The sequence below is a fragment of the Dermacentor andersoni genome, chromosome 3 (assembly GCF_023375885.2).
Source record: "Dermacentor andersoni chromosome 3, qqDerAnde1_hic_scaffold, whole genome shotgun sequence".
Classification (NCBI taxonomy): domain Eukaryota; kingdom Metazoa; phylum Arthropoda; class Arachnida; order Ixodida; family Ixodidae; genus Dermacentor; species Dermacentor andersoni.
The window spans coordinates 93905795-93924483 of NC_092816.1; the positions used below are offsets into that span (position 1 = coordinate 93905795).

Genomic DNA, 18689 nt, shown 5'->3' on the forward strand with positions numbered 1-18689 from the left:
CCACGGCGGGTCTAAAACAGGCATGCACGAGTGACGAAATCTTCATTGGCTGACAGAAGGCGGCCTAGGACTACAATCTCTGTGAATTAATATTCTTCCCCTTCTTTCTTTGCCCTCTCTTCGCAGCTTTGATTTGGAGCCTATGGGTATGGCTCAAACCAGTACGGGGGATCGGCCATGAATCGGTCGGCAGTAGCATTTACGTGCAAAAGTCATGTGCGTGCGAGTTTTATCTTCCTTCATAACGCACAGCGTTTTAAGGTGCCGCAAGCAAGAGCCTTTATAGTATTTATAGAAACAATAATCTGCCACTACACAGGAGCACAAGCAAATGCACCAAGTCCTTCGGTTTCCCATTTGCGTCAACCCAACATGCTGAAGTTGACATTTGTACCAATGGTATCCAAAGTGCATTGATAGAAGGGCATGTTGGCAGACAGAAATAAATGACGCAGACACAGAGGGGTGCGTGGACGCTGCCATTTTCTTTCTTCAATAAATTACTCCACATCACAATCAACAAAATATATACGTGTATGTTTGTATATATTATAATATGGCATGTGAAATGTTCGCCAACCTGTGTAGCTGCCAACAAAGAAGCTCCCAGTAAGCTTTGCTGGCCACCACCAACCTGCTCTTCACCAACCCCCTCCCCTCCATACGCAGAATGAATCGTTTTTGTAACGGCATAGCCACTGATCCCAACTTTGACCTGTACATAGTACAGATCAGTGCGCATAGCTGTTAAACCGACTCGTATCAATTTAAAAAAAAAAAATAATGTTAGCAGTCGAACCTCGTTATAACGAAATTATGCATAAAAAAGAAACGAAAAAAATACATACATTATATACAATGATTGGTAAAGAAACAAACAGTTAATTTTTTTGTTTTACTAGTGGGTCCTCGCAGAGGGGAGGGCACCAAAGTACAAAAACAAAGACAAATTACCGCTAAGGCTGAGCCCTACAATAAGAAACTAAAATATTTATAATTCACTCTGGATTACATTGGTAATGTGGTACATAGTAGCATATATACTGACAGGTGCATTCGATCTTCATATGCTCTTGCCCATTATCACTGCCACCATTTTGCATTGGTTGTTGTAACTCCAATGCTGACAGCATTGTCTTCTATTGCAGAAAGCTGCAATGACACCGTGGCACCAGTTATAATCTGGAAATTCACTAAGATGAAGAACACTGGAGGCATGTGCCAATGCTAATTAAATAAAAGAAATAGTGCAGAGTGCATAGGCATGACTGAGACCCTGAATTGCTACCACCCGTAGGTGTCACTGCACCGCCAGTCTAGACATTTAACAATAAGCAAAATTTTAAGTCTTGTAAAAAAATTACCTTGCTAAAAGCAACATACTTCCTCTCCCCGCAATTTCATGCCATTTGCAGTTACATAGAAACAGACGTTCCACCTTAGTAGAGCATGACTATCTGAATGTCAAGTTTGTTCTACAGTATCAAATAATTCACCATGCAAGTGTTCGTTATAACGAGGTACCACTACAGTCTGATCAGAACAGCCAGTGGTATGACGGCGTTACGTCCTGCGTTATCGAGGACATATCAGAATATTTTGTTTTCATGCAATCGGGTTCCCCTATGCACAGCTTTACTTATCTTTTGCAGAAAAGTTATGTTGACAGGAGGAATTTCGCCGCTTTTCAACTGAATGACGCTAAATGGCGGCTGCATTTCCTTGGTCCCACAGACGGAACAGTGCAGCGGAGAAGACGGCCAAGAAGGAATGCTTGGCAGACCACTCGCCAGTGGATTAAAAACAACTTTAGCTGAGAAAAAAAAAATTTTTCTGCAAAGTCGGACGCTTGACGTGGACAGTGCATTACCCTCTTAATGACAGTAGACAACTTTATAATAACGAGCTAGCTGGACAAAAACTAGAAAATGAACACCGAGGCATTACTCAAGAAACACTAAAATGCAGAACCAGATGAGCAGGCAGTCAAAATCATGGGGGATTGCAAGGTAAGTCATGTTCAATGAAATGACATGTCAAGGCGACGGTAAGTGGCAACGGCAAGTCCACCTGAAGAGCCATTTTGTATAAAATGGCTCTTCAGATGGGCTTCCCGTTGTTACACTATGCGCACCAGGCAATTAGTTTTCTGGTGACACATGCAATGCTGAGAGCATGGTGCCTTCAAGAACTCGCAGACATTTTCTTTCCTTTTTGTATGTTATTGTGTTTAACGTTGACCAATATTTATCAAGTATCACTGAGTCTATTGTGCGCAACATGGTGCTCCTGACACATTCAAAAACAAGGAGCGATTGAAACAGTCTGTACCATGTTCAAGTACCTTGAAGCATTTCCATCACCCAACTCATTGTTTCACTTTTTCTTAAAATCTGTTATCCATGTTGCCTGAAGTCTGGCTGGTTAGCGCTACAACTGTTTAGAACCCTGTCTCACATACTTCAGCCAATTGCAGCTTGGCTTGCAGCTGTAGCTTGGAGAACCTCATGTTAGTCCTGGCAGCATTAGAACAGAGCATGTATTTTAAGTATTATTGCTTACATACTTTTAAAAAAGTAATCAAGTACTTGAAGTATACTTGCACAGAGAACACATCAGAGGCAATCTTGTTTTTATGTCATCATTGCTCTCATGGCTTGAAGAGCAGTATGGCTATGGCTTAAGGGGCTCAAGTGGCTTGATTGCCAACTCCCACATTAAAACCATGTTAATGTGACTTGAGACAATTTTTTTCTGTTTACGTCAGCTTGCAGCGTGTTGCCACTGCTTAGCAGTGTTTTAAACACAGAGCAATAATAGCCTTTCCAGCCAGGAAGCTCAGCAGAGTGAAATACAAAGTAAAACAATGCTTACTTTTGCTCATGAGGGCACTCACAAGTTACAGATGTAAGTTAACACAAGTTTGTGACTGTTAAAAAATATCAGTGGCCCAAAGAAAACGACATCAATATTTTAATAAGCTGCAAATGTCTATCAAGCATACGTCCTCTATCATGCGATTGGTTGATGTTGAAAAGATTTTGTAGGAAACAAAGAATTAATTTGTAATGCGCACTTACACTGATAGAATAAACATGTACTGGGTAACTTTGCAGAAGTGCACTTTCAGTCAGACTTTCAGTGGCATGGCAGAATGCGCAAGGAGCGTACATCTCTGATTACGCCAGGAAACAGACAGAGTCACGTGGTACTCTTAGGGAAGAGTTGGCACACACGATATGTGGATTGACAGAACAAAGGCACTTGCTCGTGTCGGCAACCAGAAAGAGATCGCTTCCTTTCATCTTCACAAAGAAAGGAAATCAATGAAAGAATACAACTACACGAGACTCTCCGCCAGTGATAATCTTGCACCTCCACTCTAAGTGACAAAAAATTTCCCTCTGTTCCTCTCAAACAATGAGACCCTACTTTCCGGTTTATCCTAAACAAGCGACCTTGATATCTCCAGACCTACTCATGGATGCAGTGAATACTAGAGAGAGGCTGCAAATTTACACTTCAATAAACAGTTTCGCCAAGCATGAAGAATGATGGCCAGTAACAAGTGTTTTTCACATGCACTGTCGAGAAAGTCCAGCTACAATATTATCTAAAGTTTAGCTCGTGGTTAATAATTCTAAAGCCAGCTCTGATAGCAAATATGCAAATTGTGGCGGCCCACATAAGAACGATACGACTTTTCATTGAAAGTAATTCAACGAGAACCAGTATTTAAACGTGTACACTGAAGCACCAGAATAATGGTGCAATGAAATGGAAACCAATGTGTGCACCACATCATTTAGACATTAGGTTTGCACTTGAAAATGACAAATAGATTCAAAATTTTGTATTCGCCTACACTTGAGAACAAACAGACCTCAGTGATTTCATGCATAACATGCTCTACACTGTCATCTGCAAACTACTAGGAATTCTGTACTTTGAATGTACACTGCTTCTCAATGCAGCTTTTCTACTTATAGCTAAATGCCATTTAGCTATACTGTCCACTTAGGTACACACATTTAGGTACCTTACGTTCAGCCTATTTATTCTTGGTTGATTGACAGAGCTAAACCACATTCACTTCATGCATAACTAAAAACACGCTTGCTCTTACTTCTATAACTTTCCAAGTACTTCTGTAACAACACCGTAGGCATACTCAGTATGCATCTCAAACAGACATCCTGAGCAGTTCTCAGGCAGCGGTACATCCACAAGTACAAACCCAACATACTAAATCTAAGCACCACTACAGACAGTCTTGTTGGATGTTTCATATTTAGGCTCTCTTTCTTTTTTGCTTTCGTTACATTTTTTCTAAACAACATTTCACACACCAAGTCCATGCACCACCATTCACATTTACCCACAAACTACTGCTTGAGAGAAATAGTGCATATACAGGAAAACAAAAGTGTGCGTGCACTCCAGTATAATACACCCAACCACCTGGACAAATTCTTGAACCTCCACAGTCCACGCTGCGCACAAGAATCCATCTGGTTGGCCCACCACCATTTTTACAAGGTCAGGCCTCACCACTGAAAACATCCACGTCAGATCTCACAGTTTCCAAAAGCAATGGACGACACTTATCTCGAGAAGAAAGGAAAAAAAAGAATAATTCGCAATCACCGTCCTCGAATAGCAAACACAGATAGATGATGAAATTATGCACCACTATACATATGGATATATGCATAACAGTACTTTCTTTCCTCACTGTAGAAAAAACTTGTGCATATCTTTTCGAGATTGTGCATCATATTCCCGAACATCTTTGGAGTGCAGCAAGAAGATGCAGAGGGGTAACTAAAAGTGATAACAATGGCAGATGAGCACCTCTCAAAAAAAAAAAAAGAGCAACAAAAACATTAGTGTCATGAACTTGCACCAGGTCATGAATGGAGTCATCGACATGGCAGAGAGGTACACAGGAAATCACAGATTTCAGAAAAGGAACAAAGTTGTGCCTATTCTCACAGCGAAATTTGAGCAGAAGAAAAGTCTGCTCAGCAACATAAGCCAAGCAAAATGGAATGATGCTGCCTTATCTAAGACAAGAGGAGGGCATGACCACAAGGATCATTATCAGCTGGATGATGTCTTCATTTCCTGCTCCTACAAAATATATGATGAAGCATAGCCTCCTTTCAGCATTTATTGACACTTCAGCGTTGGTGTCTATTTTAGGAGTGAACACATTCTAATGCTGCCTGTGAGAATGATGCTTTGTTGTATATGCCCATAGAGAATGCCCTGTCCACAGTATAAGTGTGTCAATAAAAGGCAAGGACTCCTGAGTAAAGATAAACAGAACAGTTGATGTTGATAAAGAAAAAAGACCCGGTCCTACACAGTGCATCTGTAAAGCAGCACATAACGAAAGCCAGAAGGTAACGAAATACTCATGAGCATAGACAAGCACACCAATAGGATAGCTGCATTGTACCATGCATGCCTTTTGATTCACACTGCTATTTACATAGTAAGGCTCTCTCACACATGTTTCGAAAGGTGCTTGACTTCGGTAATAAGCTCTGACTTTCCATTGAGACAGAAATACAGTGAGAAACCATGAGTGATGGCACATATATAGCCTAGTGATTTTCAAGAAGCAAAACCACATAGCTTAATGAAACTACTACTAGTTCCATTATTGTGCACTCAATAGAAGTAGGCTCACTCTTTTGCAAACTATCTGTTTAACAAAGTACATCTTTTGCTGTGCGGACAGCATGAAAATTTCAGTGCACTCGAATGCTTTGATAACACTAAACTGATTTAAGATTCCACATTAACGGGGCTTACCCAATATGCAAGCTCATGTGCAATCATATAGCCTAGATTACTAAAAAAAATTTTGACATGGCCAAATGCACACAAACAATCATAGCAAAATTCACTTCTTCAGGACGTTTTCAGAGTGACCCTTTTACATTAGCTAGGTTGCGAGACTACAGCAGAAAGGAAGTTCTTGTACTAACATTAGTTGTCTTGGTGCAAAAGTGTGTGCAAAATTTCACCTCATGAATGTAAAACTGCTTTTTAGTAGCCAGCATTCTCCATTTATGCCTTTGCACTACAGAGTTCCAATTAAGTGTTAAAATGTTCTTCATATGATCAGTATTCTACATAACAACTATCAATTATATGTAAAAAGTAGCCCTTTTATTGTGAATTCGGCAGAAAAGTCTCTCGGAAAGAAAACCTATGAGTTAGTTTGTATAAAATTTAATACTTATGCCAAGCACAGCGCACTTCTGCTGAGTGACAAGCTCTAAGGCCATAAACATGATTTCATGAAACACGAATTCATTTACACACAGCTTCAAGTGTCGGGTGAGGACCCAGTGACTATGGGGCAACAGTTACTCAGTCCAGTGACATCTTGCACAGCTGATCCGTTACCTTTACGAATAACTCAAAAAATGAATGAATGCAAACAAGGCTGATGATATTTGAAGATCCCACCAAGAGCAACATTTTCTAATTTTGAACTCTTTTTGACAGGACTGTCCGCAAAGCAAGCTGCGAAAGTTTCAGCTTAACTTTTTTAGCCAAATGACAAACTAACAAACTGATGAGGTAACATTTGACAAACGCTGATTCAAAAGAACCTCTGATGTCATGTACATTCCACCTTATGGGGTAAACTAAAGCTGCCAGCCAAAATCGACTTGTGCTAAAGTGACTGGAGAAGGCGGCTGCCTGCTCCAAGGTCTTCTTTTGTTTTTACAATAATGAAGTGTCTGCTGTGGTCCTACACAAAAACACTCCTCGAATCACACAGTTTCAAGTTTTTCATGTCACACACAGTTTCTTTTCCTAAGGTGTGGGTGTCCTAGACATCATCTCTTCCTCAGCCTTGCGTCTTATGGCACCCCGGCGAATGGCATCGCGGTGCTGAGCCAGCTCCATCTCTCGAGCACGCCACTCGGCTGTGTCGCGCTTGATCTGTAGCGTGTTATTGAGCACGAACGAGTCAGGTCGGCCGTAGTTCGGAGGGTTGGCCATCGGGTCGTAACCCAACTCGGACAGCATGGGTGCCACTTTGGCCATGTCACGCACAACATCCTCGGGAATCTGGCCGACCCACTTGCTCAGTGCCTCCAAGTTGATGGGCTTGATCACCTGGTCCGTGGAACGCTCCAGCCTGCATGAGTGCAGGTGAAGGTGCGGATGAACTATGAGGGAATGGTCGACAGTCTGTACTGAAATGCACTGAATAAGTCAGTGGTGCGTGCTGTGAAGTTTCCGATGCCCCAATAACCTTTGGCATCATAAGCTCTCCTCTATTTTCTTCCCATCCTGAATGTTACATTTTCTTGGAGCTCGGAATGGTGGAGTGACTATGGCACATTTCTTCTGGGCATAAATGTAGGGTTTCGTTGTCAAATATGGCGGCTATGTTGGCTTGCAAATACGTGTGTGCTGGGATTTAGGTCTGTGCTACAGAATCCCGTCTAGTAGATATAAATCAATGGAACATAAAGAGGAATATATTGAGTTGAGCTGCATTATTATGTTACCCTTCTGCCATCATATACAGCTACACTTCCCATGACAAGGGGCTTGGTAAGCCAGAATGCAAGGACAAATCAACCCAGCATTTGTGGTGTCCCACTTATAGTGTGCTAATAACAAGAATTGAGGATCTAGCAACCAGCACCTGTTTAACAGCATTACTGACATGGATTTTGACACCATTTACATAGGTCTAGTCAAATGTCTATTGGTAAAAGCCTACATAGTATTCAAAAGGAAGATATGACAAAACCTAGCAAGTTTTGACAATTTTACCTGTACCAATACAGCCCAAATATGAAAATATACTTTAAAAATTGTGACGTCACCCTGATGTAGAAGAGCAGGGGTTCAAGTATAACATTTTAAGAAATCAACCTTTTTTTGCCAATTGAATGAAGAACAGTTTTGATCAAATACTTTATCATTCTGAACTGATTTAGTGTTGCTTTTTATGTCCCCTTTGAAGAGTGCTGCCTAGAGCCAACAAAATTAAGTCGTGCTTATATAAGAGGACAAAAAGCAAACGTTAAACATTAGCGCTCATGTTTGTTGTATGCTTTATGTTTAGTCGTGAGCACTTCTTGGGCCTAAACTTGATGGCAGTATATCCAGAGAGCTAAAATGTAGTTCCAGAAAGTGGAAATGAGTAAACCAATTTAATTTCAGTGATAGACAAAATAAAATTGCTTGAAAATAAGGCAAATGTGCACATACACTTAGACATCAACTGATAGGGAGAAAGAAAAATACACACACACACATACTATACCGCTTGTCCAGGTGCCATCTGACGCTTATAACACAATTTGCCCCACCTTGTCCCCAGGAACTCCCACTGTTCCAATTCAAGTCATTGGCATATATTGGTGAGTGCTGTTGGGCAGAACTCTGGTTTCGTTACCAAAATGTGAAGGCCACCCAACATGTCCAACAAGAGAGACAACCAACCAGCAGCAGGCCAATGTAGTGTGATATATTGATTTTTGTTGAAATATTTAGGACCTGATGAAAGCGAATGAATGTATATAAGTTGCATCAAAATATGTGGTGTTTTGTAAAATTTCCGATTTATCAGTGATGATTCCCAGATATGCACCTTTCAACTCCTATAGTACTAGAGCACACATACAGTCTATCACAAGCAGGTACCGAGAGCATGTGCTGTCGCTCTAGTTTTTTCGAGCAGATACTCATGCGGGCTAACGATAATTCAGCAATCTGGTAGGAATTATAATAGTGCCCATGGAGCTCTCATTACAGGATATGTTCTGGTTGACTGCTTTCCTTGCTAGATAAGTGAAGTACAGCATGGATCACAGAAATGTTGTAGATCTTACATTGTGCAAACTCATTGGTTATGCACACACTCTATTTACCAACAAAGCTGATAAGCCACATACAGCAACGGCGGTTAAAGAAACCTTCATAATGTGCTGAACGGCAATTTCATTATAGCTACCTCCGGTGCATGCTTCACAGAGGTTTGGTAAAAACAAAAAATAAAGACAAGGCTATAAAATAGGTAGGCTCTATGGCAATAGTGCACTCATCATTCAGGAGAATGAATGAGTTGTGAGGCTGATGTACGAGTCTACACATGGACACACAAACACTGTAACCTGCACTGAGTCTTCAAAGATGAGCAATTTGCCATTCTTCATGTAGAATGAAAAAAGCATAATAATTATTTGCCACTTCGAGCACTTAGGAAAAGCTAGTTACTTAACAAGTCACCTGCCTTTCTTACTTGCCCTGCTACATGATATCACTTCATTGTTGTAATCAATTAGCATAATGCAAATATGATGTTTCAACACTGGCAACACATTTGAAGCTACCACTAAATTATTACAACAGGCTGAATGCCTTTATCTAAGAACTGTATTGTATTCTATGGTAAATATTGCTTTCTTCTCTTGCACATGATAAGTGTGGCATAAATAGGCAAAGGAGCTGCCTAAGAACATGATTTGTGCATTTGTGCTTCTTCTTATATAAAATCCAGAGGTAAGGCTTCTTGATAAAAGATTTCCGCAATGTTTCTTAATGAAGTTGCAGTGTGCTTTACATACAGAACAGCACAGCTTCCTGAACATGCTCCTTTTCCCGCTACATTTTTTATAGGTGTGGCGATTCCATTTTGTTTTGGCTAATGAGAGGTACAGATTAGTGGAATTGAAGAAAAGAGGGAGCGTATGGCTGTCAGTGCCTTCGATTGAGAGCTTGGGGCTTCAAGCCCCTTGTGCTGGACAATTTCACCAGGCCAGCACGACAAGGCCCACAGGAACGGTGCAGTGGTCTGTCACCTATAAGGTAACCTATAAGGAGCTGCTGCTGCAAACACCAACAACATGCCCATTTTGCAAGTCTGAGAACACCAAATCAGCACACTGTCTGGTGCCTGTGTTCATTGCAGTGGCACGAGTGAGAATAGCTCATTGGGCCTGGGGTGCAGACTGTCACACAAACAAATGGTTGCTAAAGTGCAGTTTTATGCCTTTTTGATTTAGGCTAAAAGTTGTTTTGTTTTGTCTGTTGCGTGAAGGTCTATGTTAGTGGTACATATGCATGTGTCTATGATTTGTGCCAATATGTACAAGTCTTCGTCATTTGTGCGTCTGCATGGGTAAACTTGTACCCCATCTGTTGTCATGAAGCAGTTTACTCTACGCACCGTCTTCCCTGCTTCACATCGGTGATACCAGTAAAAATAAATTGCTCAAAACAATTGGAAATTTCCAATTAGAACCAATGGGATATTTACATTTGTGCTTTGGGACACCCATTGAAAAAAATCCGACCGGTCCAATTGGACCAATTGGTCTCTGAGTTGGACTAGATGGGACCACCATGAAAAACAAAGGAAAAAAAACCTAGATGGGCCCTCACCTTGACATGGCACTGATATACTTGAATATCCTTTCGAGAAGCATACCCATGCAAGAATACAATACGGCAATTCTCTTCACTGACATAACCACCATTCACCACTTAACTATATATGGGAGATAGACGCCAGGTGCTATATATGTAAGTAATATTTGGTTGACCAAGTGGTGCCAGTGGTTCATGAAAAATGGGTAATATTTCAAGAGAGATTTTCAACTTGAAAGAAATATAAATGCTTCTCTCCATTGATCCCGCCAAAATACAAAGACCTTTTCCTTGAAAACTAAAGTTAAAATTCTGCTATTACTATTATAAAGTATTTTGTTGTTTCATAAGGTTACTCACATAGTGACGTTTACTTGAGTCCAGTTGGGACTAATTGGCGTACAAAGCTCCAATGATGTCCAAGTGGAACCAACTGGACTTCTCATGATGCTCAATTTGAACCAAATGGACTTTGCATGAAGCCTAATTGGAACTTGGCCTTCCTGTGTTGGGTCCTATTTAAAAATCTAATTGGACGCAATACGTTTTTTTTTTTTTTACTGGGATCCTGTGCCCACACTTCCTATGCCATGGAGTCTTGTACCAGTGAAGTCGTCAAAAGCTCTCCATGACTGATACACTATACAAGGACATGAAAATGACAAAAAAAAAAAAAAAAAAACGGATGGCATAGCCACTATCAATTCAGGTACTAGTAGACGGTGTTTGTGTGCACTGCTGAGGATAGCAGCACAAACAATATGTTGCTTTGCACACGTTTCCTTCTGTTCTTGTGCTGCATTCTAGGAAGGAAGCCTCGCCAAATGGCGCAGCTGTCTTAGGAAGAAGGGGGCATTCTTACTTGGAAAGGGATATGCCTGACTGGTTGATAACCTGCTCGTGGTGCAGCACCGAGTCGTTCCAGGGCACGTCGAGGAAGGCGAGGATGCGCTGCAGCCACTGCTTGGGGTGCAGCACCAGTTGCTCATAGTAAACGGGCATGCATATGCTGGGCCCGAGCTGCTGGCACTGGTTGTACATGGAGTACATGGCGGCGTTCCAGCGCTTCAGGCACTGCCGGTAGTCGCTCAGGTCATAGCCCGTTATCGTCACCTGCATCGACGCAGTAGGCACATGAGCGCTTGCACAGGCGGTGAGGAGCCCATGTTCTTTACAATTCGAATAAGGTTCCCTGTAATTTCGGCACTTTGCTTAAGGTGCGAAACAACTTTGGACAAGAAAAAAGTATATAAGTGCTGACGACTGGTGTGAATATGGCTTGAAGAAGGAGGCTGCGTTGTTAGCATAAGAACCTGCACTGCAACATCATTTTAGCTCGAGTTCAGTGACTTCATTATTTGGATACCTTAAACAAGCTTAGAAATTAGTTTAGCTATAAACTTTGCAGACTATTCGCATAACACACACACACACACACACACACACACACACACACACACACACACACACACACACACACACACACACACACACATATATATATATATATATATATATATATATATATATATATATATATATATATATATATATATATATATATATATATATATATATATATACATATATATATATACACATAAATCGTACAGATAAACTGAACCACATTTCGTACAAATCTTGGGACTTCTATGGAATTTTTTTATCCGAGTTCAAGGAAAACTGGCTTTGGAGGTTGCAGCACTGCCAGCTGCATACACCAACCATACGTGACGTGATTACTTCCATACTAATCGCATTAAAATTGACGTTCTTCGTGAGATGGTTTCTGCTGAAATTCTAAGAATATAAAACGAGGTAAAACAAAAACATATGACGCAGTTTCAGCTGTGAGGTTTTTCTCCCCCTAAATCGTTCACCGACGCGCTAATACAGAAAGCAGCAACCAGCCATGTTCTGGCGGGTTATATCCACCGGCAAGCGCGCTTCACTGTATGAATAGCCGTAATGTGGCAAAGCATCGCTTTGGCGCAACGTAGTTCAGTCGTAATTACTAAGCTGAATACCGGCCGTAGCACCTAGTCTGGTCAAAAATCGTGTTTGCACGTTGCCTCTGACACAGCATGAAAAAACCGCATGAATTTCAAAACATTTCTAATAACAAATTATAAGAAAGGTACAATTAGAGCATTAACCAAGAATTCCAAATGCAAAAAAAAAAAAAGAAGAATAAAGTATACGCTTTTAATACACCCGCTAGGCAACTAACTGGCTTAGGCTACCATTTACAGTTACGCTTGGTGCACTTTTCATGGAACATGAAAACTCGTAAATCAAAAGACCGTCAAAAGACCGTCGCTTTTGCAAGAATAAAATAAGCTTCAAACATAACACTCGTATAACAAGAATAACTCGTATAACTCGCATAACTTCAAAAAAACTCGCGTATAACAAAAATAAGAAGGAAAAACAAATTAAAGAAGCACAGGAAGGAAGCACGTGGTCATGCCTTTCGCGTGATGATGGAGTGCACGACCGCCCGGCCGTCGCGTATCATGAGCAGGAACTTTGCCTGCGGGAACAGCTTGTGCAGGTAGACGGCGGCTCGCAACGTGAACGGGTCCTTGTTGCAGAGCCGCGGCGCTGGCTTGCCATGCCGCACGATCACCTCCAGGATGAACGCCGTCATGGCCGAGTCCAAAACCTGCACCCGAGAAGCAGGAGTCGCCGCGGTTTAACTCCTACGCGGCGAGTCAAAACTGATCCCCTACGCACACTTCTCGCAGCAAGCAGGGCAGAGGACGCACCCACACTCCCTGAACAAATCGCGGTGGGCAACGCACGGAGTGCAAGCGGTACCGAGACTATTGAGTCGCCTGAACAACGCGACGGCCCTCTAGAGCTACAGTTAATTCCCAACACTGTTACTCGCATTATTAGGTCAGGCAGCCATTGCATCAAAAAGAAGATCAATCAATCAATCAATCAACCAATCAATCAATCAATCAATCAATCAATCAATCAATCAATCAATCAATCAATCAATCAATCAATCAATCAATCAATCAATCCAAATATCAGACCGAGGAGAGGGTGGCCACTTATTATAAAAACGGCTGACAACGACGAAACATCAATAACACCGCAAATGTTATTGATGTTTGAGTTTTTATTGTTTTCAGAATAAAACTTGCATTAATACCGAAACAAACAAACAACCAAGCAAACAAACAAACCAAAAGACCAGCATCAACTGATGGCGGCAGCATCTCTCCTACATGACTTCAGTGACCTGAGTGACAAAAGTGCCCAGCACTGGGATCCTCGCGTCCCGTCTTCACGCAAGACTGGATCCCACCCGAAAACGGTGCACGTGCAAAAGAGACGCTGCTTCCCCTTTCGTGATGTCTGCGCATTCGGATGGAGTGGACCGCCGGAGGTGAAGTGTGTCTTTGCGCGTTCTCTCTCTCTCTCTCTCTTTTTTTTTTTTTTTTTTGCTTGTGCCTCTTTGAAAGTTAGGCAACAGTGTCATCATTCTATGCGTTAAAGGGAATCACAATCAATCAATTCAAACATGTTTCGAGAGAAAACGATACGGAGTTTGCTTGACTTTTACATTTTACTCTCCTTTTTCACAGAAGTCTCACTCTGCTCGCTTCGCCGTGCGCTTGTTCTTGTTTTGGGATACTTTCAACGGGATAGCTACTAAATGTGTTACAACTACAACTTCATGGACGTGAGGTTAGCGACAAATCTCGTATTTCTTGTGGACGTCTGTGCTCCTAGCATGCGACGCACTATGTTTTCGGTCGTGAGCGCGAGCGATCCGCTGCAATGGCAGGGGAAAGCGTGCCACTCAGCTCGTTCGATGGTAAAAAGGACTCAGATCAGCGACGCCTTCCATGAAATAAATACGTCATATCTCGTGACATCATGTTACGATATGTATAGTTACATCGAATAAAACGACGCTTCACCTCTTACTTCCACGTGTAACTAGGGCTGCACAGATATTCAGAACTCTCGAAAAACAAATCTAATAGTGCCCTATCCATTCGAAGAACAAAGCGGAATAGTCACTATTCGTAAATGCGAATATTCTTTCGAATACTATTCGAATATTTGAGAACGTCAACTGCGCCCAGTTGAGCATAAAAGTGGGCCAAAAGAAGGATAAAATTTCACCCCCGCGGGCATAGCATATACATAAAACACCAGAAAAAAAAAAGAAACAGAAAGCTCGCCTTCGTGTATAGCGTTCGCCGCCAGCGTTTCTATGAAAACATTATGGTTACACAAGGTGCAGTTGCCTGGAAGCGTGAGAAACAGCCAGGGATCTTTGAATGCTATCGCGTTTCACTCTTAAAGGGGAAGCTTAAGCATCCTCAAATTTTTTTTGCTCCTAACGCTCTATTTGTGGTTTTAATAAACAGGTGACTCTTCATAGCGTACTATATAATGACGTAAATTTGCTACTTTACCAATACCAGGATGTGAACATAATTTTCTATTAATTGTACGGGTGTGCGAATATTTGGAACTTTCGAATGACGAACCGAACAATACCCTATTCGAGTCGGTCTTCGAATCGAATAGTCCACATTCCTAAAAACGAACAGTTTTAGAATAGTTTTCAAATATCTTAATCGCCAACCATGAGCGACCAAGCATAAAATTGCAGCAAAAGTACGCGATAAATTTATTTCTGCGGCCATAGTAGATATAGAGTACCGGAAGTTTCATAGTAAAGCACGCTACGCCGCTCGCGAAGTCAGACTTTCACGCCTAAGCCACTATCATTCGCATTCATCAATGAGTCCAGACAATGCGAATAAACTTCTCACTTGACCAATTACGCTCCATTTATGCTTTTAATAAACAATGCTTCAGACGTGAAATGTGACGACAGAAACTTCCTAACGTTGCGAATATACTAGGATGTAAAAATCGTTTTCTCTTACTGGTAAGAACGGCTGTTCATTATTAGAAATTTATTCGAGAAGTATTCGATATTCCATTCGGTCTCGAAAAGTACTACTCGCACACCCTTAATTAATTGTGATGAGGGATGCTCATTATTCCAAAACTATTCGATAGTCGATTCGATTCGCTTCTGGCACTATTCGATTCGTATTTGATTCGGTCTCAAAAACCACTATACGCAAACTCCCACTTGCGATGCACCCAATTTTTCTTGGGCACGAATACAAGCAGCGAGCGAAGTTTTTTCTAGCCTTCGCAGCGTCACCTGCTATGCGTGAAACTAGCAATACTTCGGAGAGAGAAACCTCCTTTTTGAAAGGCAGAATGCTTAGAGCAGGCGTATACTTGCTTACATGCTACTCTGCATTCAGAGGATCAACACGAATTGGATAAGATATCCCTAGGAAGGTATACAGAAGAATAAACAAAAAAAGAAAAGAAAAAAAAGAAGTGCAGTTCTTCTGATCTTGAGGGTTACGTACGTTAATGTTCTAAGCGATTAAGGCAGGTTATTCGCCCGTGCCATTTCCGTGCCTTGTGCTTAAAGGAAACTTACGTGCACGCAAGTCGCCTAATGATTGCGGCATAATGCACGACTGCGGCCTAATTGTTAGAGCAGCGGGCTGTTGTGCTGGGAAATCGAGGTTCGATCCCACCGTCGGACAGGTAGTTCTTTCTTTCCATTTGTTATTACGTATACTCTCGCAATGTGTCGTCCGGCGGGAAACACTGCTGTGCCAGTGCTCCTTCTCACACGCCATTCTCCGCGACCACAGCGGGCGAAGACCAAGAGGCGAGGCCCTCAGAAAAGAAGTGTTTATTTTCTTTGCGTGAGTAGCAGCCACCACACGCAAAGGTCGGGGTCGATTCGCAGAGAAAGCTTCACTTCAATCAAACAATGCGATTCCCTGTGGGTACTTTCTGCACTCACTGTTTGCATGCTGAAGGTACAGTCGGCGCCTAAAGATTACGAACCCTGGGATGAGCGAAAAAACAAACAAACAAACAAACGCTGAATTCCCGAGCAGCGCGTAACCGTAGTAGAACGGCACAAGTACGTTTTTCTCACATGATAGTGCATGCAAGGCTGCGGAAATATTAAGCGTTCTCTCGGATCTCCCGGTCCGCAAAATTTCGACGCCGACTGTACAATGCAGCAATCGGGCCGCGTGTCAGGCTGCTTCAGCAACGGAGATCTCCGTGTGGTCACGTCTGGCTGTGACGCTTTCAGAGCGTACACGCGCCGCCTCTTTCTTTAGCGGAGGGCGGCGCCGTCGAAGAGAGAGAGAGACAGTTGACGAACCGAGAGACTACACAGCCAAATTAAAGAAAAAAAACTCACGTCGTCCGTGATGCCCCCCTCGATGAGTCGCTGCACCTCGGTGGGGCTCTTGGACCACTGCTGCTTGAGCGAGAGCAGGCGCGGGATGATGCGCGTCTCCTCGCCGCAGCGCACGTCCGGGTGCGCGTCCAGGAGCACGCGCACGAGCGTCGTGCCGCTGCGGGGCATGCCGCCGATGAAGATCAGCGGCATGTGGCGGTCGTAGTGCACCTTCTCGGCGTTGCGGCCCCACACGAACCGCTGCGAACGGCGAGAGAGAGAGACGACACGATCGGGAACACTTCGACGACGGAATGAGTGTGAGCAACGCGGAGTCACCCTGCGACACTCTACCTTCTCTCCACTCACAGATTTTCGCTAAGACCCGAGAAGCACTTTCAGTGGAATAGCCTCTGGCTTTTGTTCTCGTTATTGCCATTGCTTTTTCCCACTTTGCAAGTTACAACAGAGTTAAATGGCTCATCATCGGCATAATCATCACCGTTTTACTTTACGGGGGGGGAGGCGGGGGGGGGGGGGGAGGTCCACCTGAGCACAGAGGGAGACTTCTAACCACACTTTGCCTGCGACATTCGTGCATGCCCTCATTACAATCCGCTGCTTCTCTGCCCCCTCCATTGGGTTTCCTCGGCGCATCGTAGCTAGTCTTTATAAGAGGCAAAATAGGCCAAACATTCGCACAAATAAAGAGAGAAAGACAGTAGGAGTCACCGACCTCAGGCGCGACGTATGTGATGCTGAAGTTCCCCGAGCGGCACGAGCCGAGGAAGGAGTAGCAGAAGAAGGCGGCGAGCAGGCAGGCGGCGCACAGCACCACCCACCGCCGGGTGGGCCTGGGAAGCAGCACGGCGCTGCGCATTGCCACTGCAGCTGGTGGCAACGTGTAGGACCAGGACGGGGGAGGAAGAGGAGGAGGAAGGCGCTGGGCTGCGCTGGCCTGCTACCTCATGCTACCGGACACCAGGGGGCGGGGCAGGCGCGGCACACGGGCTGGCTGCGCAGCCGCTGCCACACGGGGTCCCGCTGCAACCGCACAGAGGAAGGTGCACGAGTTTAGAGCAGGACGCTTCATCCGCGAGTCGTCACATCGATAACAAGTATAAGAGCACGAGAGGGCAGAACATTCGCAAACGCTCAATCGTAATTAGCGTCAGATTACACAGGAGCTCAATAAAGGGAGACGGTGCTGCTGCTTCTTCCTCGCCACCACCGTTTATCTTTCACATCTGCCCATACGCCCTTTTTCTCCACTCCATTTTTTTTATTGTCTTTACTGGGGAAAAAAAAAACGATTACTACGACGGCCGATCGAAATCGTTCAGCCCAATTACCCCTTTTCTTCTCCTTATCTTTCCTGTATTGCAGTAGTGTAGCGAGTTGAAGCAATCTGTCCTTTTTTTTATATATCTCTTCTTTCTATACTCAGCTGCACATCTAGCCTTCAACGAACGCGGCACATATTTCGAATCCTTATGTTGCAGAAGAAACAAAAAGTAAGGATAGTTATAATTGTGGGTAAGCCTGCAAGTAAACGATTATTACACAAGTTGCTAGTTTTACATTATTCATTTTTTTTATTTCAACATACCGCAGCCACGAAGGGCTCTCCCAAGGGTGAGTAAATATACAAATATTTTTAAGACTGAAACAAGATGCAATGCAAAGTCATTAGTTAACAATATACGAAAGTAATTCAGCAGGCGATAAAAATCAGGCACGGCTACACTATTTCAGCGTTCTATAGCGCGGACAAAAACATTACGATCCATTCCACTCTGTGAAAGTGGGTGACCAGCGAAGCTGCGTAGCACACGACAAGGAGGTGACACAGAATTTTGAACAAAGGTACGAACACATTTAGTAAAGCGAAGCTTTCTATGTCTTACTGATTCGTCCGTGAGCGCCGAAGACACACTGCAAGAAAGCCAACTTACACATCGGCATTATAACACTATACAGTTTACATTTGCAGTACCACGCCAGTGTC

General features: G+C 43.0%; 1 protein-coding gene across 2 annotated transcripts in view; it reads right to left on the bottom strand.

Annotated features, from left to right (window-relative positions):
• Nucleotides 1–466: 466 nt before the first annotated feature.
• The window catches only part of Tpst (tyrosylprotein sulfotransferase), a 484705-nt gene continuing 466482 nt past the window's right edge, over nucleotides 467–18689 (bottom strand). For both annotated transcript variants that reach the window (XM_050189170.3, XM_050189177.3), the window contains exons 6-10: nucleotides 17418–17725; nucleotides 16703–16942; nucleotides 12887–13081; nucleotides 11279–11529; nucleotides 467–7168 (exon numbers count right to left, since the gene is read on the bottom strand). In XM_050189170.3, coding sequence (XP_050045127.1) covers nucleotides 6841–7168; nucleotides 11279–11529; nucleotides 12887–13081; nucleotides 16703–16942; nucleotides 17418–17561 — 1158 coding nt within the window. In that variant the 5' untranslated portion in view covers nucleotides 17562–17725 and the 3' untranslated portion in view covers nucleotides 467–6840. The remainder of the gene's footprint in view (nucleotides 7169–11278; nucleotides 11530–12886; nucleotides 13082–16702; nucleotides 16943–17417; nucleotides 17726–18689) is intronic.